Source organism: Neophocaena asiaeorientalis, unplaced genomic scaffold (assembly GCF_003031525.2).
Source record: "Neophocaena asiaeorientalis asiaeorientalis breed wild unplaced genomic scaffold, Neophocaena_asiaeorientalis_V1.1 scaffold179, whole genome shotgun sequence".
Taxonomy (NCBI): Eukaryota; Metazoa; Chordata; class Mammalia; order Artiodactyla; family Phocoenidae; genus Neophocaena; species Neophocaena asiaeorientalis.
In genome coordinates, this window is record NW_020172775.1 from 141,773 (window position 1) to 166,578 (window position 24,806).

Below are 24,806 nucleotides of genomic sequence, written 5' to 3' on the forward strand. Positions count from 1 at the left end.
CCATGACTGCTGAGCCTGCGCATCCAGAGCCTGTGCTCCGCAACGGGAGAGGCCACAACAGTGAGAGGCCCACCCGCCCCAAAAAAAAAAAAAAAAAAAAAAAGTTAACAGGAAAAACAAAATTGAGTCTTTTTTTGCATTTGGATTTGCGGGTGAGGGAAGTGATAACTGATGTTTTATGTACATTTTAAAGCTTATAGTCTCTGAACGTACCGGACACCTTTAAAGAAAAGCTGCTAAGCTTGGCTTTGCTTTGTTTACATCAGTGCATTCCAATTTTGAGCCATCTGTCATGTCTCCTCATAATAACCACTGTTATAGAGCTTACAAGATTTAAAGTCTTTCACTCACACGTGAACCAGCCAAATCTTTTCACGTGTCTCTGTACGTGTAAAGAAGATGTAACCAGCTAGGTTTTTTCCTAACATAAGAATTTTTATTTTCTTCTCTCCTGTTTTCAGAGTCAGAGTTTTTCCAAAGAAACAGTTGTTTCGGTCAAAGAAAGAAATGCCCTTGTCTTGAAACATTTTTCTCGGCTTCAGATCCATCACGCAAGCCCCAACTGATCGGAATCAATCAGTCCCTTCTTAAAAGGGCAAAGGCAAAAAAAAAAAAAAGAAAAGAGCAAAGGCACATGGCTCAGCCATGGTTAGATTCTTTCCATTCACTACTCCACAGATGTTCCACCTGCATGAGTGAAAATAAGTCCAGCTCAAGTGGGGGAATGGTGAATGTCCTCACCTTGTACACTTGGCTGCTGTACCCTGGACCTGCCACCTGGTGGCAGTGGTCAGTGTTCACCAAATGGCGAATGCGATCATGTGAGGGCACATCAGCTTTGGATATTGTGCTGCTGTTGAAATGCACCGTTTTGACAATTACGTAGCAATGTATAAAGTAGTTTTAAAATGTTCAAGTGTCTAGCCTGTGATGTTTCTTATAACCATGTACTAAATACTGGCAACTGTTCAAGCCTGGGTTGGTGTGGCAAAATGTAAACTGCGCTTGTGTTTGAAGTTTTTGTGAATTTTTTATTTCTTTTTTTTTTTTATACTTTTTGGCCGCGCCACGCGGCATGTGGGATCCTAGTTCCCCAACTAGGGATCAAACCCACGCTCCCTGCAATGTAAGCGTGGATTCTTAACCACTGGACCACCAGGGAAGTCTCTCGTTTCAATTTTTAATGTATTTTTAAACACTGGTTTGTTTTACAACAATAAAGTTTACAGTATAGCTTCCAATATTGTTACCAAACTGAACTCGTGTCTACTTGCCCTACGTGCCAATCTAATGACACCAGGCGTGGTGAAGAAAAGTGTAGTGTTTATTGCAGGGCACCAAGCAAGGAGAACAGGTAGCTCATGCTCAAAAGACCTGAACTCTCCCTTGGCTTTCAGGGAAGGGTTTTTAAAGGCAACATTGGGGTAAGGGTTGCAGCTCACGGACTTTCTTCTGATTGGTTGGTGGCGAGGTAACAGGATGATGTTTTCGGAGTCAACATCATCAACCTTCTCGTTCCAACTGGCCTGGAGTCTGTGTGCTTATGGTCAGCAGTTTCCATCTGATGGGAGTTTGGTTTCTGTAAAAACCACTTAGGAATGCAAGTCTGACATTGGTATCTATGTCCTTCAGGGAGGAACTAAAGGTCCTATGACTCTGCTATATGACTGATCCATTATTTAAATTGTTACAAGTTCTCCAGCTGGATTTCTGTTCTTTGTCTCTGCTTGCTTTCACTCCTCTGATCATTAACCTTCAAGCCAGACATTTTGAAACTCCAGGAAGGTTCAGTGGACTAAAGTTTTTCTTTTTTCTTTTTTCTTTGCAATACGCGGGCCTCTCACTGTTGTGGCCCCTCCTGTTGCGGAGCACAGGCTCCGGACGCGCAGGCTCAGCGGCCATGGCTCACGGGCCCAGCCGCTCCGCGGCATGTGGGATCTTCCCGGACCGGGGCACGAACCCGTGTCCCCTGCATCAGCAGGCGGACTCTCAATCACTGCGCCACCAGGGAAGCCCTAAAGTTTTTCTTTAAGCAAGAAATAGAGAACACAAAGGAGTCTGTTACCAAGAGAGCCCATTTCACTCCTGAACCCTCTGCCAAAATTAGTCCCCCCAGCTAATCACCCGCTGAGCGCCGGCGCCACGGTCATAAGGCTCCTCACACATCAGCGGGTAAGGAATATTTTTGACGGTGATACAGTTACAGGCGTCAGGACTCGAACTCCTGTCCTAAATGAATCCAACGGAAAGGGACAGAGGCGCAGGGAGCCGCGCGTGGCCCTCTGGGAGATGTAGTTCAGCGCCCTTCGCGCAGGCGCAGTCCCGGCCCTTGGCGGTACAGCCTTCCTCCTCCATTCCATGGAGCGCAGCAAAAGGACTCCGAACCGCTGTTTCGCCCCGGGCGGGAGCGGGGCGACCAGGGAGATGAACGGAAGTGCACGTGCCGCCCTCTGGGAGATGTAGTTCGGCGCCCGCCCACCCAGGCGCAGTAGCGGCCCGTGGCGGGCTTGGCCTTCGTCCTCCATTCCCGGAAGGAGCTCGGCGTGGTAGGGTCCCAGGGTGGGAGAAAAGGCAGAACTCACTATTCGAACCCCTCAGCCTAGGCCCTGGGCGGGGGCGGGGCGCACCGGAAGACGACCGGAAGCGCACGTGCTGCCTTCTGGGAGATGTAGTTAGGCGTCCCTGCGCAGGCGCAGGTTGGTTGGTGGCTGCCGTGGCCTTTGTCCTACAGTCCGGTGGGTAAGTGAGATTGGGGGTGGCCGGGGCTGCGGAGGCCGAGCCGGGAGCGGGTCCAAGGTCTTCTATGGGGCCCCGGCCCGGGTGTGTACCTAACGGCGCGCGTCTGTGTCTCGTCTCTTCTGCTGCTTTGGGCCCAGGGGCGGGTCGCTGGGGGTAGTATGGGCGGGGCCGAGTGGGCGGGGCCCGGTTTGGGTAGGGGGTTAGGGGGTGGTCTCAGGGTCCGAGAGGAGGGCTTGGGGCAGGGGTTGGGTACTGGCTTTGGTGGAAGGCATTGGGGTCTCTGGCTTCGCGAGCATAGTAAGAGATTGGCTGGCCGGACCCTTCAGAGCCTGGAGCCAGCCTGACCTGCATCCCTTCCCTGTTTTGGCGGGACGTCCAGGGTTTGGAGAGTGGGTAAGGCCGAGGCCCCACCACAATGTCACCTCTGGAGCTTCACCTTCCTGAGGGACTTCTGTCTAAAGAATGAAGGAGAGGGAGAGCCAAAGCACCAGATTTTGATCCTAGCCACCTGGGACTCAGGAAACAGACTCATTGTATTAAAATCTTATTGAGCACCGACTGCATGCCAGGCACCATTCAGGCTCCATCATTAATTCAACAAGCAGGTATTTATATGTCCTGGGTGCCAGGCCCATCTTATATCCTAGAGCCCCCCAACATTGTCTCCACACTGGATGCCACAGGAGAGTCAGGGAGATGATGATAAGCCCATAAAACATCACTAAACAAGATAACTCCCATCCAGGAAACTGCAATGAAGACAACGGAGCACAAGCTGGATGGGGCAGAATCAGGGGTGCATAGGCAGGGTCGTCATGGGACATTACAGAGAGAAGGGAAACACGTCCTGCCTTTGGCCTGACTTTCATTTTAGGCATTCAGCCAGGCAACGGCTTGTGAATCACTGGGAATTGGGCCGTGCACATAGTAGATGCTAAACAGATGCTGACTGAAGCAAGAGTCTTCCCTCCCAGCAACAGTCGCCTTCCTGTGTATTCTGCTGCCTGCTGGGCTCCATTTCCAGCTGTTTTCACATTTTGATTCCCATAAACTCTGTCCTGGGTCACCACCATCATTTTATGAGAGGGAAGCTGACGCACACCATACAGTGCCCAAGACCCCCGTACTGTCTGGCTTTCTGTCACAGTAAGTCATCACCCTGGAAATCATCTGTGCAATCCAGACTGTGCTCCTTGCCCACCTGGCGGTCAGTTTTCCTGTCTGGAATGGGTAAGGAAAATTTGAGCTCATACTTCAACAGTGCCTGGACTAGCACCTGGGTGCACGGCAGGAGCTCGGGAAATGCCAAGCTGAGGTTGCACTGCTGTTGAGTTTGGCCTGGGTGCTGAGCTCCTTCCACCTGCACACAGGGCTTCCAGGGCCTGGGGTTACTGGTCACCTGTCACTTGTCCAGTCTCTCACATCCCCTTTCCCCCTAGAACTGCCTGCCGAGGAGCTGGCTGTTCCTGCAAGAGGCCCAAGGAGGAGGGAATGACCGCTGGGCTCCTCACTGCCAGGGACCCGGTGAGTACACCACCACCTCACTCTCAGGCCTCCCAGGCTCTACCTGTGGTCCCCACCAGGCTCGTTCTGCCCTCAGGGCCTCTGCCCTCACCAGGAAAGTGCTTTAATCAGCTCCATGTCCTCCTCCACTTCTTACCTCACCACCTCCGAGAAGACCTCCTGGATTCCCCCCCCGCCCCGTACCACGCTGGCAGACATGGTTCATCCATCCCACTGATGTGTCTGGCACTTTCTCAACACAGGGCTCTAGGTCTGTTCTCCCAGCTCACTCTCTTCATCCAGTCACTTGGCCAACCTGTACTGAGCACTGCTGATGAGCAGGCACCATTCCAGGCACTGTTCCAGGTACTCCAGGTAGAGGAACAGACAAGATGAGCAGAAATCTCCATCCCCGGGGGCTCACAGACCATATGAGGAATGTAAACCTGCCAAGTGTTGGGCAGGGAAATGAGGCCCAGAAGAGGGTGGACTTGGGGACCAGGCATTAACCAGTGCAGCCCAGGAGGCCTCTCTGAGGAAGTGGCCCCCAAACAGACCTGCAAGAAAGGACAGGGTGAGGCCAGGGCCCACAGGGAGGATGTTCCAGGTGGAGGGAACAGCATGAGAAAAGGCCTGGAGGTGGGAGCACGCCAGGCACCTAACATGAAGACCAGGCACACGTGTGGCAGGAAGACTGAGAACCAGGTCTCCTAGGCCGGCTTCAGGGGCCTGGGGCCTTAGGAAGCAGTTCTGGCCCTTTTGGCCACGTGCAAAGGCCCGGCACACAGTAGGTGTACAGTGAATGGGTGAACAATGAATGTTTGGAACTCTGGTCAGTGCTGGACACATCACTCTGTTCAGCCCCCACATCAGTCCCACGAGGTGGGATGAGGAGGAGATCAAGGCACAGGGGCAAGTCACGCAACTGGGAGTGACTGAGGCAGGCGTGAGCTCAGGACCCCTGGCCTGGCGCAGACCACCTGCCCCCTGAGGTCCCCAGTGCCCAGCACACATCCTGCTGCCTTCGTGGCTCCTCCTCCAGATCCCTGTGTGGCTGCCCAGCAGCATCCCCCCATTTTCTCCAGAGCACTGGCCTCTCCTGGGGTTTTCATTTTTGCCAGCTCCCCGACCCTGCAACTAGCATACAAGCACCAGGAGGCGGGCTGTGTTTGCCCTGTTTCCACGGCCTGAACGGTGACCTGCACTCAGTAGGACTCCACAGATAACCACTGAGCAAGACCTAATGAGTCTGGAAGGTGTGGAGCAAGCAGGGAGGGTTGGTGAGAGAAAATAAAACCTCCCCGGGCCCCCCAGCACAGCTGTTTGAACGGTGGGTCCTCAGGTAAACCACCCACTATGCACCGGACCAAGGGTACACACTTCCTGTGAATTCCCTCACTCCTCCCAACAGCCCTCAGGGAGCTCCCAGTAACTTGCAGATGAGGGCAGGGAGGCACAGCGCAGTTAAAAGACAGCTGGTGCTGGAGTTTGAATCTCCATCATGTGGATCCAGGGCCGGGTCTTCACAGCGTCACCTCCCAGATGCCAAGTTCTGGTGGAAGAAATTCTAGCAGAGGCAGATTCTGCCTGGTAGACCAGGGTCCAGGATGTGGGCCACCTTGTGTCCCTCACTCCCACCCACATGGCCCAAGTCTATAGACCTTGCATCTCCCCTACTAGCCATCCATAGCACTTGCTTCTGTGAGATGAAAATCCCTTTGTGGAGCATGTCTGTGCCCAAACCTCACGGGCCTTAAAGAAAATCATAAATTCCCCACTTGATCATGGAAGAAACTGGCCTTGTTCTCTATATCTATGAGTCTGTTTTTGTTTTATTATATTCATTCATTTCTTTATTTTTTTAGATTCCACATATAAGAGAGAATACTCAGTATTTGTCTCTGTCTCACTTATTTCACTAAACACAGTATCCTGCAGGTACATCCATGCCATTGCAAATGGCAATTTTTCATTTTTTATGGCTGAGTAGTATTCCATTGTGTGTGTGTGTGTGTGTGCGTGTGTGTGTGTGTGTGTGTACACATATATATATATGTATATGGCACATCTTCTTTATCCATTCATCTGTTGATGGACACTTAGCTGCTATGAACACTGGGGTGCATGTGTCTTTTGGAATTACTGTTTTTGTTTTCTTCGGATATATATCCAGGAGTGGGATTGCTGGATCATATGGTAGTTCTATTAATCCATTATCTAAATGTCCAAAGTTGAAGACTAGGAAACAGTCCTCAGGGGTCCTGCCACTGGAGACCCCCACCCATTTCATTTTCCTGGCCACTCTCCATTGGCTCTTTGTCTCCCCAGCCCCTCTTCTGTGTATTCAGGCGTCATTTATGCACAGCGTAGATTTACGTGAGTGTGCAGCCTGGCAACTGCATGTATGGACACCAGTGGATGGTAGAGCTGAGGCACAGGAAGTTCCGAGCCTCCCTGGGGCTCCCTCGTGCCCCTCCCTCAGTCGCTGCTGCTGTGACATCTCAGGGGTCCTTGTTTGTCCAAGGAGGAACCGATAGGAGGATGCGAGTTCCTTGCCGGCCCAAAACTTCCATTCTGACCCCTGGGGTGTGTTTTTCTCTCGTCTTTCAGGGAGGTGGTTCAGCCACATGGCCAGTAGGGGGACGCGCTGGACCCAGACTACCCAAGATCAAATCCTGGCTCAGCCCTTTCTCCCTGGGTGATTTTGGGTGACTTCGTTGGCGTCCTCCCTGGGTGAACAGTGGTTGGATGTGATCACCCGTGGCCTGGGGTTATTAAGTGAGCAATCCACGTGCATCTTTCAGCACCATCTATGTGTTTGCTCTGAATTTTGTTTTTAAGGTTCACAAGTTTAAAGTTCTTAATGTATCAAAACCATGATATCTTTCATAGTGATTTCTAGGTTGATGAATTGGCTTATTTATTTTTTAAATAAATAATATCCCATAATGATATTCTCGTTATAAAAATGTCAAGCAGCACTTATAAAGTCCCCCTTGCTCCTCAGCCCCGTCTCCCAGGCTTCCATCTAAAGCTGCCACTGCTGTCACTTCCACGCGCCTCATTTTCCTGTGTTTATGTACACATTTTCAGACAAATATTAGAATTAGAGCTTTGTTTCCTTTTACATAAATAGCACTGGGCTGGCAACGTCCCACCATCCAGGATTTTTCCATCTGGAAGGTTGTTCCCCAGCTGTGCCTATTAGTGCCCCCCATCTTTTGCTTGGCTGCAGATTTTCCAGAACCTGACTTTGGCTGCTCTGCCACGATGGGCATCGAGGCCATTACCAGTTGCCTGTTATGACGTTGCAGCAGGGGAGCAAGGTTCTTGGGGGAAGGGGGAGATGGAGGGGAAGTGGAATTGCTGGCGTAACAAGTGTATGTATTTTTGAAAACCTGCCAATTGTGAAAGTAATCCATGCCTGGGTACTAAGCCATCCTCTTCTCAGAAGGCCCAGACTCTCTGTCCTCTTTTTGCTTTTTACTTACTGATTTGTCAGCTCTTTGCATGTGCTGGCCACTCATCCTTTTCCTTCCATTTATGGTGCAAATATTCATTCTGCTGTCATGTGTCCTTGAAGTGGCTTGTAAAGACTTTGTCATCTAGAAGTCATAATTCTGATTGCTGAATGTATTATTTTCCTGTCGATTCTGTAACAAATCCTAACAAACTTAGTGGCTTAAAACCACACAATTTATTATTTTATGGTTCTGGAGGTCAGAAGTCTGTAGTACATCTCACTGGGCTAAAATCAAGGTGTCAGCAGGGCTGTGTTCCTTCTGGCAGCTCTAAGAGAGAATCCACTTCCTTGCCTTTTCCAGCTTGTAGAGGCCTCCCACACTCCTTGGCTCCTGACCCGCTTCTATCTTCAAAGCAGCTTTGGCCATTTGAGTCTTCCTCACATACTATGACTGTGAGGCTGACTTTTCTGCCTCTTCCCCATTGAAAGACGCTTGTGATTATATTGGGCTCACCAGGATAATCTCCTTATTTTAAGATCAGCGGACTAGCAACCTTAATGCCATCTACCATCTTTTTTTTTTTTGGCCGCACCATGGCATGTGGGATCTTAGTTCCCCGACCAGGGATCGAACCCATACCCCCTGCAGTGGAAGCACAGAGTCTTAACCACTGGACCGCTAGGGAAGTCCCATCCATCTGCCATCTTAATTCCTCCTTGCCATGTAATCCAGGGATGGTAGTGACACAATTCTGCCTACCACACTCATTTTTCTTCTTTCTGACTTTCAGTGTTTTATATTTTATTTGTGAAGACTTTCTCTACCACCCATTTATTAAATTCATGGCCTATACTTTTCCAACTTTTTCCTTTTTTATATTCATCTCTTTAATATTTCTGGAATTCATTTTTATTTATGGTGAGGTAGGGATCTACTGATTTTTCCCCCTAACAGAGGGCCAGTTGCCCTGGTGTGTCCATTGCTTTGAAATGCTCCCACTACCACACTGATTTTCTATGTGTACATGGATCTTCGTGTACTTGAATTTAATTTACACGTGAACAGATTCTTAATAAAGTCACCCAGATTCAACCCTTGGATTTGCTGCTTCCTAGCTTTACAACTTTGGGCAAGACACTTAAGCTTTCCCAGTCTCTGTAAAACGTGCTCGTGGCAGCATGGACCCTCTCATCTCTTAAAGAGGGCTTTGTTTCATTCATTATGTATGCATCTTGGACCCATCAGGATGTTATTTTGGCCAAAGGGTGAGGCAGGGAGCCAACCTGACAGTTTCCAGATGCTCCTTCCCCGCTGCCCAGACCCAGCTGCTTCTCGGAGGGGCTACCCACGCAAGCACACTTCCTGTGAGCCCAACACGCCAGGACCATCCTCCCCTTCACTGATGACGCATCAGCAGCATTTCTCATTTCAAGAGACTCTTCTCCAGCAGGGTCCCAGGCCCCACAGTAAAAACCTGATCCAAATCCCCAGACCCTCCCGCCCACTTGGCCAAGGCCCCCGTTCACCAGATGCTGCCACTAGCAGCCACGCCGGGGACACTTGAGGACGCTCATGTGTGACGTTTCAGGAGCAAGTGACTTTTGAGGACGTGGTCGTGGAGTTCACCTGGGAGGAGTGGGGGCAGCTGGAGCCAGCCCAGAGGACCCTGTACCGAGATGTGATGCTGGAGACCTTTGGGCTCCTTGCCTCTGTGGGTGAGGCCACCCCCGTGCCCCTGATGGTCTGCCTACAGTACAGATTCTGATTTTCCTGGGATAAAAGTGGGAGTAGATCTAGGCCATAAAAGCAAATACCTGGCCTTCAGGGACCTGTTTCAGTGCAGGGAATGTCAATTAGGATGTTTTGGTTGCAAATGACAGACCCTAGCTAACAATGCCAGAAGCAGAAAGTCATGGGGTAAGAGGGACATACCGGGTCCCGTGACCACAGAACCCCGGGTAGACCTGGATCTTCCTATGGTGCTGTCGGGACCCCTCTGCTGCCCGCCCCCCTACCCCTTTCTGCCTCCATTCGCAGACGGGGCCCTCTGAAGGTGACAAGACAGCTGAGAGGGTGCCTCTCCCAGGTTTGAGACCAGCAGGAGAGGCAGGCTCTGTGTCCCGGGCACCCATAGAAGGCCCCTGGGTTGTCTTGGTTTGGCAGCCAGGTCCCCTCCAGCCTGGTAGTTGTTGCCAGCAGGCACGGGATGAAGCAGAGCTCTGATTGGCCACACCGGGGCCAAGGATGGGGTCAGGGACTGAGCGAGGGGAGGAGGTCCCTAAGGAATGTCAGAGGCTGTTACCACACCATGGCCTCCTGGAACCCCAGCCACTTGGGTCCCGGAAGACTGAGGGTGGAGTGGGCAGAGGGCTGGGAAGGGTCCTGGGACACAGATGCTCACTCCATGGGTTTCTCCCTGAGCAGGACACTGGCTCCCAAAGCCGGACGTCATCTCCCTGCTGGAGCACAAGGCGGAGCTGTGGGTGGTGGACAAGGGAGCCCCCCGAGGTGTGTGCACAGGTGAGATGAAAGCCCTGCGGGTCTGGGAGGAACCCATTCACCCCCCAGGTTCTCTCTCCATTTCTGCCCTGATTCTTCAGAGCAAATTAACTACTCAGTCTTTCAGGGAACATTCACCAAGCATCCATTTTGCTGTGAGTGAGAGACCAAGTTCCCATCTTCACTGAATTTACATTTTTGGTGAGGGAGAGGAGCACACGATTAATAGCTATAATAATAATAATAACAGTGAACAAGATGATTACAGATTATGATGAATGCTGAGAAATGGAAGCAGGGGATGAGGTAGAGACTAGGATTGGGGCGAGGACTGAGCAGAGAGACGAGGGCTAGCCTCTCCAAGGAGGTGGTGTGTGAGCTGAAGCCTAAACCATGAGAACAACGTGACCGTGAAACAATCTGGGAGGACAGAACTCCAGGCAGAGGAAACAGCAAGCACAAGGCCACCAGGGCAGTGCAACAGCCAGCTCTTGCCACGTAACAAACACCCCAGCCTCAGTGGTTTAAACCAAAGAATCACTTATGACTCATGCATCTGTGTGCTGGTGGATCCAGGCTGGGCTCTTCCATGTGCCTGTAGGTTGGCTGGGTAGTTCTGCTCTTCATACCTCTCGTTCAACTCCTGAGACCAGCAGGTCAGTCTGTTGGGAGTGGGAGTGCCCCGGCCCTCTGGCGACAGGCCCTGACCCTAGGTAAGCAGTGGCCCATCACCAGGGCCTAAGAAGGGATGGGACAGTGTGTGTGTGGGGGGGTTATAACAGGGTCTCCCTAGCCTCGAGTAATAACCAGTCCTTACTTAATATATCAGCTTCGGATTGGTGCTGTGACAAATTACCACAAACTTAGTGGCTTAAAGCAACACATATTACCTTACAGTTCTAGAGGTCAGAAGTCCAAAATGGGTCTCCCTTGGCTACAGTACAGTGTCAGCAGGGCAGTGTTTCTTCTGGAGGGTTTGGGGAAAATCCGTTTCCTTTCATTGTCCAGCTTCTAGAGACTGCGCACATTCCTTGATACAAGGCCTTATCCATCTTCAAAGTCAGCAATGGCTGGTTAAGCCTTCTCACATCATGTCCTTCCTGCCTCTCTCTTTCACACTGAAGAACTCTTCTGATTACATTGGGCCCACCCTGATAAGCCAATGAGGGTAATCACAGATGATTGCTTATGTCAAACGATGAGCTGCCTAATTCCTCCTTGACATGTAAGGTAAGCATAGATTCAAAGCTTCCAGAGATTAGGATGTGTAAATATTTGGGAGCCACTGTTCTGCCAACCACATCTGGCTTGACCTTTTTTATTTTTAGCTTTTCACTAGAGTGTAACATAAATGGGAACGGTGCCCATGTCACACCTTTAGGCCAGTTTGGTGTCAGGGTGGGGACACCGAAGCCATGGCTGTGCAGAGACGGCCAAAATGATGGAGGAGGAGGAGCAAATGTATCTGTTTGTTCGTTCAGCGTGCCCATTGAGCTCTGCTCTGGGCTGGCAGTACTCCAGGCCCGGGGCGTCTGTCAGCAGTTTCCCTGGATGCTAGCTCTCCTCAGCACCGTCTCCCACTCTCATTCTCTGTGCTCCCCCTGAAAACCCCATCCACACCCCTACACCAAGTCCCCCACCCCTGGTTATCCTCTGTGCTTCTCCTCCCTCTCCTGTTCCTTCTCTGATTTGCAAAACTCTCTTTTTTTTCATGGACAAAGCCACCTGTGCCTTGGACCTTTCAAAACCATCAGTTTTATTCTTCCATCCACCCATCCAGCCACCACAAACTCTTCCCCCAGAACTGGGATTAAGGGACATTTCCATTTCTCTGTTTCTTTTAGACTTTGAAACTAGACAAACCAAACTATCAACTGTGAAGCAAGACATAACTGAAGAAATACCCAATAATGCCCTGGTAGAAAGGTTCCTGTGGGAAAGTCTGTGGAACTCCAAGGGTGAAAATGCTGAGGGCCACTGGGAACAGGGTCGCAAGAGGCCGGATAGCCATGTGGTGCAGGCTGCCTTCATGCCTGTGAAGACACCCACTCAGGAGCAGCAGCAGGGGAATGGGTTTGGGGAAGACTTGAGTCTGAGGCCTGATCTCCCAACTCGACCAATGACTCCTAAAAGGCAAGGCCCCCCCGTGTGGGGAACACATGGAAAGAGGGAGGATCCGGACTCAGATACTCAACAGAAAACCTGTGCAAAAGAGAAGCCCTACAGATGTCAGGAATGTGGAAAGGCCTTTAGTCACAGCTCAGCACTCATCGAACACCACCGAACACACACGGGAGAGAGACCTTACGAATGTCACGAATGTGGCAAAGGCTTCCGAAACAGCTCAGCGCTTACCAAACACCAGAGAATCCACACTGGTGAGAAGCCTTATAAGTGCACTCAGTGCGGGAGGACCTTCAACCAAATTGCCCCACTGATCCAGCACCAGAGAACTCATACAGGTGAGAAGCCCTACGAGTGCAGTGAATGTGGGAAATCCTTTAGTTTTAGGTCCTCCTTCAGCCAACACGAGCGGACGCACACAGGTGAGAAGCCCTACACGTGCAGTCAGTGCGGGAAGGCCTTCCGGCAGAGCATCCACCTCACCCAGCACCTGCGAATCCACACCGGGGAGAAGCCCTACCAGTGTGGAGAATGCGGGAAGGCCTTCAGCCACAGCTCGTCCCTGACCAAACACCAGCGGATCCACACGGGGGAGAAGCCCTACGAGTGCCAGGCATGTGGAAAAGCCTTCACCCAGATCACACCGCTGATTCAGCATCAGAGGACACACACGGGTGAGCGGCCCTACGAGTGCAGCGAGTGTGGGAAGGCCTTCAGCCAGAGCACGCTCCTGACCGAGCATCGGAGGATCCACACAGGAGAGAAGCCCTACGGGTGCAACGAGTGTGGGAAAACCTTCAGTCACAGCTCGTCGCTTAGCCAGCATGAGCGGACACACACGGGTGAGAAGCCCTACTCGTGCAGTCAGTGCGGGAAGGCCTTCCGGCAGAGCACACACCTCACTCAGCACCAGAGAATCCACACCGGGGAGAAGCCCTATGAGTGTAGCGAGTGCGGGAAGGCCTTCAGCCACAGCTCGTCCCTGACCAAACACCAGCGGATCCACACCGGGGAGAAGCCCTACGAGTGTAACGAGTGTGGCAGAGCCTTCAGCCAGCTTGCGCCACTCATTCAACACCAGAGGATCCACACGGGAGAGAAGCCCTACGAGTGTAATGAGTGTGGCAGGGCCTTCAGCCAGAGCTCCCTCCTCATAGAACACCAGAGGATTCACACCAAGGAGAAACCCTATGGGTGCAACGAATGTGGAAAATCCTTCAGCCACAGCTCATCGCTCAGCCAGCACGAGAGGACACACACTGGGGAAAAGCCCTACGAGTGCCAGGATTGTGGGAAATCCTTCAGGCAGAGCACCCACCTCACTCAGCACCGGAGGATCCACACAGGAGAGAAGCCATATGAGTGCAGGGACTGCGGGAAAGCCTTCACACACAGCTCCTCCCTTACCAAGCACCAGAGAACTCATGCTGGGTAGACCCACTCCACGTGTTCCGGGACCCAGCAAAGCCTTAAGCTATAGTGCATCGCTTACTAGATTTGACCCAGTCATACTCCTGAGAAACAACACAAACATTATACACAAGCCTTCATGCTCAGCAAACTCCTTACACCCCCACAGAGAGTTCATATTTATGGAAATGATTGTGGGAATACCTAGCTCTGGGTCATCCATCCCGGGATATCAGATCATCCAGACAGTAGGGAAGTGTGGAGTTAATCACTGTTGAGGACTTTCAGCCATGAGTGGCCACTAATGCTTCATTATAGAACCTACAAAAGAGAAATGGAAAAAAATGTGGATCTGGGGTGGCTTCTAAGGATTCACCATATTCCAAACCAGAGATTTTCAAAGTGGTGACAAACTCAGCGAATGCCTTTCATATAAAAGAACCAAACACAGTCAGAATTTATCATTATTGTACATTACATTCTTGGCAGGGGTTGCTTATGAATGGTGCAACTTGACTCTGATATTCCCTAAAAACAATATGGCAGAGTGTTCCAGACATGAGAGTGGCACTTTATGGAATCACCATGAATATTCAGCTGTCTCAGTACAAAATTTTCTGATTTGTGTGTAAATACTTTGGTCAAGGTACATGGCCACCAGCCTCACAGATGTGAATGCCATATGACAAAGTATCCATGTACTATAAACAGATTTTAAAGTAGTTATATGCATTATATGGCAATAAGTTAATCTTTATACGCAATGGAATTGAAAAGATTTGTATAGGAAGACTTGAAAGGTAAAGCCACTTCCATGGAGTCTTGCAGATTCTGAGATGGCTTTTGCTGCTCTCTTCTTGCTATAAATTTTTCTACAGGACTCACAGGCATTAGAAATGCAGAAGTTGCTGTTTCACAAGAAGAGGAAGATGTTTTCTTTGTTAAGCCACCATCTTATGAGCAAGAGCACAGCCACGTTGGAACCTTATGTTTTGCAAGATCTATCTCTTGAGAAATGTACGAGTTAATCTTCTTTTGAACTGTTTTTTTTTTCATTGATTCTTTATCCTGGTGTTTAATAAGCTTTTGTTTTTATAAAATTTAACTTGAAGGCAGTCTATAGTATTTCACTGAACCCTGAACCCACTAACAGCAGTCACCCTGACAACCGTGATCCTTAAACAGTGACTTGTCACCTCACTAGAACCCATATGTAAATTGCACTGGCTGGTTTTGGTCACTAACCATCAGTTAGGGTTATAACAATCAGTTTGACTTTTCTAATCACAGTGCTAGGATATAAGCTTCCAGTTAAATTGAAATTTCTCCCTTGGGGAAACCATGTTGCAAATAGTCTTCCAATACTGTTCCTCAGTATGCTTGTGGAATGCCCCCTCTTTTTTGGACTTAATTTCAGTCATTTAAAAACCACGTGAGAAAATCATGGCTTGCCGCGCCGCTCCCCGCTCGCAGCCCCGTGCCTCGCTCCTCTCCAAACATGGCAAAAATATCCAGCCCTACAGAGACTGAACAGTGCATTGAGTTTGTGATTGCTGTTTTCCAAAAGCATGCTGGAAGGGACGGTAACAACAGCAAACTCTCCAAGGCCGAGTTCCTTATCTTCATGAATACAGAGGTGGGTGCCTTCACAAAGAACCAGAAGGACCCTAGTGTCCTTGACCGCATGATGAAGAAACTGGACCTCGACTCTGATGGGCAGCTAGATTTCCAAGAATTTCTTAATCGTCTTGGCGGCCTGGCCGTAGCTTGCCATGACTCCTTTATTAAGTCTACCTCTTCCCAGAAGTAAATCAGAGGAGCCTTTGGGCCTGGCCTGCAGCCCCACTCCCTTTCCTTCAGCCTCCCAATTATCATCTACCCCTCACAGCCCACACATACCCTGAGCCAGGCACACCCACCACCCCATGCAGGCCACTTCTGCTGGTAGTAATAAAACAATATTGTTTTTTAAAGTACACACTGGAGAGTCAGTAAATGTGTGCAAGGGAGGGAGATGACTGGGAGGAATATAAATTACATTGATGGAAACAGTAACCAGAAGTTGCAAAGTAAATAGTAAAAATGCATCTTGGGTGTATACATAATCATGACTCATGATACCAACATAATCATCTCTAAATTATTCAAACTGATGGAGAGACGTCATTTATTGTTCACTCATTAAATGCCGATACACCCCTACTACAGGCACTGTCATACACTCTGAGGATACGGCAAGACAGACAAGGTCCTGCCTTCACTGAGGTTACCTTCTAGTGTGTGTGGGGAAACAATAAGTGAATAAGGAACTATGAGAGTGAAAAAAAAAAAAAACACTTAAGAAAATCAGTAAGTAGTGCATAGCAGCACTCTCCAATAGACACAATGTGTAAGCCCCATCGGTAAATTTTAAATATATTGTAATAGTCCCATTTAAAAAGAAGAAACAGGTGAAATTAATTTACTGTTTGTCCCTATATATCCCAAATGTTACCACTTTGACATGTTGTTTCTATAAAAAAATCACAATTGAGATATTTTGCTTTCTTTTTATACTATGTCTTTGAAATCCAGTGTGTGTTTTACATTTACAGTACATTTTAATTTGCTGTAGCCACATTTCAAGCGCTCGTTTGCCACATGTAGCCAGCGAGTGGCTGTACAGGACAGGGCAGCTCAATAGCCTTGGTCCTTTGGTCAGGTGTTCAGACCTCCCTCCCTTTATTACATGTATCCTCTTCCCTTTCCCTGTGCTTCTATCCTTGTGTAGCTTCTTGTCCTCAAGGAAATTAGATATGCTGGGAAGAGCAGCATCAAAGTCAGTCAGAATAGAGAGGAGACAAGGTGAAGATTGGCCAGAGTTAATAACACCTGCATTATTGTGTGGTGGATTGGGAGGTGGGAGGGGTCTCACATTAGGAGCCTCTGCACTTGTGGTTTGTTGGCTTTTTCAGAGAGGCTTGCCCTGATGCCTTGGTGAACACCTGTTTTATGACTTACTGCTGTCCTTAGGTTTTTTGGTGCTCATGTTGTCCCAGACGTGGCCAATAATAGTCCTTTCAGGAAAGTTCCTGCCATCCCTGTGACATGCCTTCATCATTTTCAGTATAAGATGTTATAAACTCATCTTGTTTCTACCCTGAAATCAGCCCCGAAATCAGCCATATTTCTGCAGGTCCAAAGAACTGGTTCATATCAGGACCAAATCTGAGTGCCAGGTGTGCTCACGGCTACTAGGTTGTCTACTGCTGAGCTAGGAAATAAAGGCGCATGTATAAACGCTTACATAGATACACACAAAAAGGTATATGGTTGCATATACATACACAGAAATACCTCCCATTCCAATCTGTGACTCCCCGTATTTTTATGTCCCTCTTCAATAGCGAGAATGCTAAGACCCCTAAAATAAACATACTAATTTGCTGAATTCTAAAATACTTGTAAAATAGTTTCAGAGTTGCTTTTCTCAAACCACTACAAAAACAAACCTAATAAAAGAAATTTAGAATTTGTTTGCTGTTCTTCCATCACCACCCTGCCCAACACATGGTAAAGCACACAAATGGATGATTTATTCTACAGAGAGACAAAAATATCGCCAGATGTCCCCACTTGTTAACCTCAGGGTAAGCTGGGTTGGGTCAGGCATTAGGGAAAATGGGTCTGTGCTTAACTCCCATCCAAAGGTGCAGGGATATGAACCATTGAGAAGAAACTTGGTAAGGACCTGGGAAGGATTAGATTTCTGTCCCAGAGTCTCCCTCTCAGAGCAGTCTCCACTACAGGAAACCAGAACTTCCTACTGCAGAAGCCACGCCCCTTTCCCTACACTTCTGGGAAGCCTGGGAGGGTTGCCCGAAGAAATGCCTCAGTTTGTGTGTGGCCTCTCAGGAGCCCAGCTCTCAAGAGACAGTTTTTGTCGGCCAGAGGCTGGAGCTGGAGAGCTGGTTGTTTCACTGAGACTTTTGGAAACTGTCCTTTCTATAAACTCAGGTGCTCACTGGTTGAGAGAGGCCTGAGTTACATTATGTTTTGAGGATCGGGTTTCATGGATTGGCCATGAAGTAAATGAAGCTGCAACTCCAAGGTCCTTCACTCTATTGCACCCCTTCCAAAGCCTAACACCTCATTTTATCTTAGTAATTTTTAATTCTTCCTCCCGAAGAGGGACTTCTCAGTCGTGTGAACAACAGGCCCAATGAATCTGGACTGATCCCTCACTCAGGATACTCAAGAAACACACACACATTTATAATGAAGATGCTCACAAATTTTATATATGCACTGAACACATACATACCAAATCTTGTACACAGAAAAATGACTGGAAGGATGGATACTGAGATGTCAAAAGTTCCTATGAGCTGGGAACATGAGAAAAAAAAATCTTCTCCTTTCTTTTTTTTTTTTTTTTTCAGTTTTCCATGATTGGGAGAATTTTTTTCAAAATGGTGAAAAATGAATTTTATTGAAGTGCTGTAAATAAAGAATTTCCAAGGGAATTCAAAAAGCAAAAACAAATGCAGCCAAAATTCCACCATGTTTTATAGTTACAATGTAACAAATATTTGTATTCTACCTCTTGAGCTACACTTAGAAATTTTTCTTCCATGTTGCTACAGTCTTCGTAATTATCATTATGGTTCATTATTCTTTGAATGGCTCTACCAAAATTTAAGTCATCATTCCTCTGTAATGGGGTATTTAACTCCATGTAAATAGGCATCCTAGTCACTTGTATGTATTTTACTTGTAGTATTCCACCTAGATCCAGAAAGGATTTCAGCCTCTCAATATATGTAGCTTTCTCCTTTTTTTCCCCACTAATTCTCTAGGAAAAATCACCACACCTGAAATTGAAAGTTCAAGGAACACAAATGTCAAAGTAGTTCTTAAGCAACTGGGCTGTTTGTTTTCGAGATAGTTGCACTGGTTGACACTGATTTACAAAACTCATCAACCCAAATAATAACGGGGGGTCGTGTATTAGTCTGCTCGGGCTACCATGAGAAACGAAAAACAAAACACACTGGGCTTCCCTGGTGGCGCAGTGGTTGAGAGTCCGCCTGCTGATGCAGGGGACACGGGTTCGTGCCCCGGTCCAGGAAGATCCCACATGCCGCGGAGCAGCTGGGCCCGTGAGCCATGGCTGCTGAGCCTGCGCGTCCGGAGCCCTGTACTCCGCAACGGGAGAGGCCACAACAGTGAGAGGCCCGCGTACCGCAAAAAACGAAACAAAACAAAACAAAACACACAGGCTAGGTGGCTTAAAACAGCACAAATTTATTTTCTCACAGTTATGGAGGCTGGAACTCCAACATCAAGGTGCTGTCAGGGTTGGTTTCTGGTGAGACCTTTTTTCCTAGCTTCCTCTGTGCACACTTGGCAAGAGAGAGCAATCTCTGCTCTTTCTTTTTATAAGGACACCAGTCCCATGGGATTAGGGCCCCACCCGTATGACCTCATTTAACCTTAATTATCTCCCTAAGGCCCTATCTCTAAATTAGGGGTTAGGGCTTCCACATATGAGCTGGGGGCAGGGGGAAGGAGGGAAGGTGGGCACGGTGGCACACAACTCAGTCCATTACATAAGGTATTTTAAGCATCTCCTTCCCGTTGGAACTCACTCCCATCTTTCCAGGTTTCCATTTATGTGGTTTACCTTCCCCCTATCCCTACGAACACAGCTACCCTCTGACACTCCGTGTGAACCCACTAACACTCAAGCAGCAGCAACCACCACAAGACTGTGATGTGAGTGAGGAAATAAACCCTTTATTATGTTAAGCCCCCGTGATTCGGGCACCATCACGACAGACTGCCTGCCCAAACACAGTGACAGAAAGAGGCACCAGTTTCTCTATCCACAGAAAGCAGTCAAATTTATGCTCAGGCAATGAAAACAACGCTGCAACCTGAGATTAAATGCAAAACTCAAAGATCGCCTTACGTGGCCCAAGGAGTTAAGCTCCCCTTGCCCACGCAGGCAGATCTCATCAACCGTTATTGGTGTTTTCAACTGGTTTTGATCACAGTCACCCCCACTCCCTGCCTAGTAAGATATACATTTTACATTGCAACCAGTTCTCATATTTAGATGTATGGCTGAGAAGTTTCACAAAACAATATTTGCCTTTACTACATTATGAATTTTGACCTATTTTATTCTATTTCATTGCTCTGTAATGCTGGTGGCCACCCACTAATTTGATTTTTCAACTCACTAATGGGATGAGACATAGTTTGAAAACACTGCAATTACTAGGCTCCGAGTGTTTTTGTGATCTTTGTAAGCCACTCCATACCCATGTGAGTTAAACTGGAGAACGGTACGCTACTGAGGACTCAGAAGTATACCTGCCATCACATATTTACGAAAAAAACAAAACAGCGGGCAAGATTTCTGCTTGAACAGCAGCCCTGGGAAGTTCTAGCAAGAGGAACAGACAAGGCTGACTTCAAGAAAGAGTTGGCAATCACACACTTTAAGGCAACTCGTATGCTTTGCAAAGACCAATGTTCCAATGTGTGGGTGGTGCTGAAATAGAGAAGAAAGCAGAGTCTTCTTTCACTCCTGGCGGCTTGTGCTCACAGGTAAGCATCTTTACAGCTGTGTTTGCAAGGTGAGGGCTTCATGTGGGCCCTTCCTGGGTTCTAAGTGCTTCAGCTACCTTAGCTCGTTTAGAAAACAAGCAGACTTAAATCCACACTGACATTGCAGGAAGCCACGCAAGGGTTTCGAAGGAGCCCAATGTGTTACTCTGAAATTTCAGGCAGGTAGCTGTCCTTCTCTGGGGGCACTTACAGCAAAGTGGCTCATCTCTATGCCTCAGAGTGCACAGGGAAAACATCACCTTCCATGTTCTCCAGGAGCCTGCCAATCCTCCATTGGCATGGGCTCCACATGCAGCACGGGGTGCCTAGGGCACTCTCCAATGCACTGCCTTTCTCCTTCTCATGGGGATTCTGGTGCTCGGCCGGGGCCAGGCTGAAGTGGAAATTTTCCAACAGCTCTGGCATGTGTAGAGCTTCCTGCCATGGCTCTTGAGATCCATGAACGGGAGATCCACACAAAGGTCTCCCCGCAAGTGCTGCCCACCTAGGGCTTCCCTTGGGACACCCCCCAGGCTCATGTACTGCAGGGCAGCACATGGCTAGAGGTGGCCCATGTGGCCAGGGACCCTGCACTCTGCCCAGCCCAGGAGGTCTGAGGGACCTGTGAGGCCCAAGGGCAACAAAACCTGAGACTCGATGCAGAAGAGCAAGGTGCACGAGGGTGGGGAGGCAGCTGCTGGGTGGGGGGCCGGGCGAGGCCAGGAGTCCTGGTTGGTGGGAGGTGGGACTTGGGGACAGCAGACGCAGCAGGAAGGGTGAGGAGGGGAACTCCCGCTGGCAGCCACAGTGCACCCTCGGGGGGACTAAGGGTGCACCTGACACAGCCAGAGGGACAGGGAAGAGGCCATGGAGTCACCACAAAGTGGGTTGGGGGGGAGCCTGCAGTCAGGGGCCACCTGGCCAGCACTCCCCAGGAGGCAGTGGGACGGCTCGAGTCAGAGCCCTCCTCCTGGTCTCAGAGAACTCCCCCAGCCTCACCCACCGCTCAGGGCCAGGCTCGTCCCTTAGCTTCCTGGGGAGGCAGCAGCCTGGGTGCCCGGCCCTGGAACCTCAGCCCAACCCCACTCCTCATCTTCTGGCCTCCCTGGGACAGCTGGCAGCACACTGATGAGGGAGGGAGGGAGGTTGATAAGACAGGGTGGGACAAGCCCTGTGAGCTGCTGGGCAAGTGGGCCCCCACCCACCCACCTTTGGCTCAGCCTTTGTGGGCCTGGCCTCTCTGGTCTTCTCCTCCCCGATGCTCTCCTGTTCCAGAAGCACGGGGTCTGGAGCAGGAGAGACTGGGGAGAAGGGAAGGCAAAGCTGAGGAGAGTAGATCTCACAGCTGGGCACCCCCAAGCCAGTCAGGGAGGCCCCAGCATGGTCACATCACAGCAGGTCCCAGGGTTCCACTGACCCCACATGTGTCCTCAACTGACAGAGCAGAACAGCCAAGAAGAAAGCAAAAAGCAGCTCAAGCTCAACAGTGGCCCTACACATTCAAACAGAAGCCAAAAAGAAGATAACACATTTTTCTACCCATCAGGCTGGTAGAGATCTTAAAAAGCAACAATATGCAGTGCTGGCACAGATGTGGGAAAATAGGCACCCTGTACGTATATGCTATAGAACTTTCGGAAAACCATGTGGAAATGCCCTTTGTCCAATGGTCCTGAGGATCCCACCCTACCCAAACAGGACTAACTTCCCACACCCAGGCACATGTCTGAGGACGTTTCACTGCATATTTACAGGAAGAGGCAGAAACCTTAACGGCAGCAAAATTCCCACTCTAGGACAACGAACGGTGGATCCTGTGAAACGCCATGGAGGTGAGGAGATGCCATTGGATATCGAGCCACTGCCTGGAGGGGCCTGGGTGGGTGAGGGGTTGCTCCACGCAAACAGCCAGTGCTACAGACATCATTTTCAGGGAAACGGGCTGTCAACCTCTGCACAGGCCCGTGGGTGAGATGTGTGCATACACGGGTGAGATGTGTGCGCACTCAGGTGAGATGTACAAAAGAACACGAAGGGGCAAATGCCAGGGTGCGCACCTTGCTTTGATTTGCAGAGGGTGTGAGGGAGTGGGGAGATTCTTACTTTCTTCTTTATACCTTGATGCTTTTCACTGTTTCTGATAAGCACGTACAATTTGAATCATCTCTGAAGAGGAATTTAATTAAAAATAATACTCGTGACATTCACAGAGCCTGTGGGGAGAAGTCGGAATTACAGCACGGACTTCCAGGCCTCAGCTACCTGGCTTCCCTCGGGCTCCCTCAAGAACTAGCACGATGTCTCCCTCCTGGCCTTTCCCAACCACAGACCCTGGCCCACCACACGTACCCAAGAGCTGGCTGGTCACTCACAGGTCTCGGGGGTGCCTGGGTCTTACTGGGCTCCAGGTCTTCGCTGGCTCTCGCCGGCCCACCTGGTAATGGCAGACAGGAAAGACTCAGCGTGCTTCCCTGTGACACACCGCCTTGCTCAAATCTGTGGGTGGACCCCAAGGGAGATCTTGATGGCATCCCCGTTTCCACCCAAGGGGAGAGTAAGCCCAAGAGGTTCACAGTAAGCCCACAGGGATGGGGGTGGGGGACAAACATGGACCCAGGCTTCTGACCCTGAGCCCAAGGCTCCAGGGCCCCATTACCACCAGTCCATAGGCCTTGCCCTCAGATGTGGTGGAGACTGCCCACCCAGCCCCAGTGCTCCCCTTCTTCCCATAATAAGGAGACGGAAGTGTGCCGAGAATACTTACTTTTTAAGGGGCTGCTTCCTCCTGCTTCCTTACATCGGGAAGGCAGATGTGAGGGCAGGAACCCAAGCAGCGTTCCTGGTCCACGAGGCAACCATGAGGGTGATGCCCCTAGGCAGGGTGGTGTAGGCCAGATCCCTGCTGACTGAGGAGCTGCTCCACCAGCTCAGAGTGTTTAGCTTCTGTGCCTCTTATACATGAGGGAACTGAACTCTCTCAGGTAACCCGCTGGCTGTGGTCTGGGATCCATTCTGTCAATGTCACTCCTTCCAGGGCTGATCCCCTCCCATTCCTCAAAGGCATACTGTCCTCTGGAAAGGTGACCTCACCTGGTTCCGCCAGGGCCTTGATGAGGTCCTCCACCAGGCAGGCTGCCTTCTTGCAGCTCTTGGGCTGCTCTGCCACCACCCTGGGCTGGAGCTTGTCGAGCAGGACGCCCAAGAACTGCTCCATCACCAGCAGCTCCATCTTGTGCTCCTTGGAGTGCACCTCAAGCCGCAGCCAGTCTCAACACAGCTCCCAGAGCCGGGCCAGGGCCTGGTGGGACCGAGCCACCTCCTGGTAGAAAAAGTTCCGGAAGTGCAGGCAGGAGAACTCGGGGTCAGCAGGAGCCCTTCCAGGGTTGGTCTTGGGCCCTTCCTACTGGTCCCCAGCTGTTGACTCCAGTGTGGGCAATTCCAGGGGAGTTGGGGAGTTCCTGGGGGTGGCAAACGCTTTCTCCAAAGGCAGCATCTTTCCAAACATGCAAAGCGCCTGTTGTGGAGGGTGAGTTCACGGGATTGAGGCTCCGAGGGAGACAGACCAAGAATGACAATATGCTCTGGGATCTTAGCCAGAGTCCAGACCTGCAGAGGGACAAAGAGGTACCCACACAGTGAGAGGCACGGGCCTGTGAGTGGGAGTTCAGGTCCTGGCCAGCCCTCTCCCCATCCCCAGCTGATCCTGAAGGGTGGAGGCAAACCCCCTTCACACAGGGCTGTGCAGAGCTCAAGCTTCGCTCCCACCTCCAGGCCCAGCCCTGCCCCCATGTCGCCTTCTCCCCATATTTCCACATCAGATGACTCAGGGTGTTCACAGCGGCTCCTGGCCTCACGCAGAGATTACTCACTCATTATAAAGGGGAAAAAAGGTGCCTTTAGAATGAAAAACACGTGGAGCAAGGAGCGTCTTGAGTATCTCAGCTGCCTTCCTCAGTCCCTGCCAAGAACGCGCACACTGGACCCGCTCACGAGGAGAGACAGACAACCAAGAGACATCCTGCGTGACCGGCCTGGGCGCCCCAAAAGCCTCAAGACAAGGAATTTAAGGAAGTCACAGTCCCAAGGAGCAAGCAGAGGAAAAGCAACAATGTGTCACGCCGGGCCCTAAACTGGTTGGGGAGCAGGAGAAGACACGTCTACAGGAAGTTGTTGGGGTGACTGGGGGAACAGGGACCAGACCCTGGTATGGAGTCAAGGATGGTGGAACTGTCCAACTTGTCCTCCGATGAGTCAACTAAGAGACAGGTCTGTATATGATGGGATGGGGGGGGGGCGGAGAAAATGGAGAGGGATAAGGGAGAGAGAGGCAGAGGTGTGCAAAACATAAAATGCCAACAGGTGAATCTGAACAAAGGGTATGCAGAGTCCTATCTGACACTATTTTAAAAAGGTCCAGGGCTTCCCTGGTGGCGCGGTGGTTGAGAGTCCGCCTGCCGATGCAGGGGACAC

General features: G+C 50.1%; 2 protein-coding genes and 1 pseudogene across 3 annotated transcripts in view; 2 read left to right on the forward strand and 1 right to left on the reverse strand.

Annotated features, from left to right (window-relative positions):
- Positions 1-2,749: 2,749 nt before the first annotated feature.
- On the forward strand, positions 2,750-14,170 carry ZNF135 (zinc finger protein 135). Its single transcript, XM_024740891.1, has 5 exons — positions 2,750-2,820; positions 4,179-4,263; positions 9,295-9,421; positions 10,131-10,226; positions 12,050-14,170. Exons 1-5 carry the CDS (start codon positions 2,804-2,806, stop codon positions 13,762-13,764), a joined length of 2,040 nt encoding a protein of 679 aa, XP_024596659.1. The 5' UTR covers positions 2,750-2,803; the 3' UTR covers positions 13,765-14,170.
- ZSCAN18 (zinc finger and SCAN domain containing 18) overlaps positions 13,937-24,806 on the reverse strand; it is an 11,469-nt gene continuing 599 nt past the window's right edge. The window contains 3 exon segments of the mRNA XM_024740910.1: positions 13,937-14,060; positions 22,686-22,770; positions 23,427-23,942. Of these exon segments, the coding sequence (XP_024596678.1) occupies positions 14,024-14,060; positions 22,686-22,770; positions 23,427-23,841 (537 nt within the window). The 5' untranslated portion in view covers positions 23,842-23,942 and the 3' untranslated portion in view covers positions 13,937-14,023.
- LOC112396929 (protein S100-A11 pseudogene) lies at positions 14,303-17,165 on the forward strand (annotated as a pseudogene). The gene has a single exon (XR_003002675.1). The product of XR_003002675.1 is annotated as a protein S100-A11 pseudogene (transcript).

Coding starts and splice junctions, on each gene's coding strand:
- ZNF135 (XM_024740891.1), top strand. Junction 4,264..9,294: donor TCCTCACTGCCAGGGACCCG/GTGAGTACACCA, acceptor GTGACGTTTCAG/GAGCAAGTGACTTTTGAGGA. Junction 9,422..10,130: donor TGGGCTCCTTGCCTCTGTGG/GTGAGGCCACCC, acceptor CTCCCTGAGCAG/GACACTGGCTCCCAAAGCCG.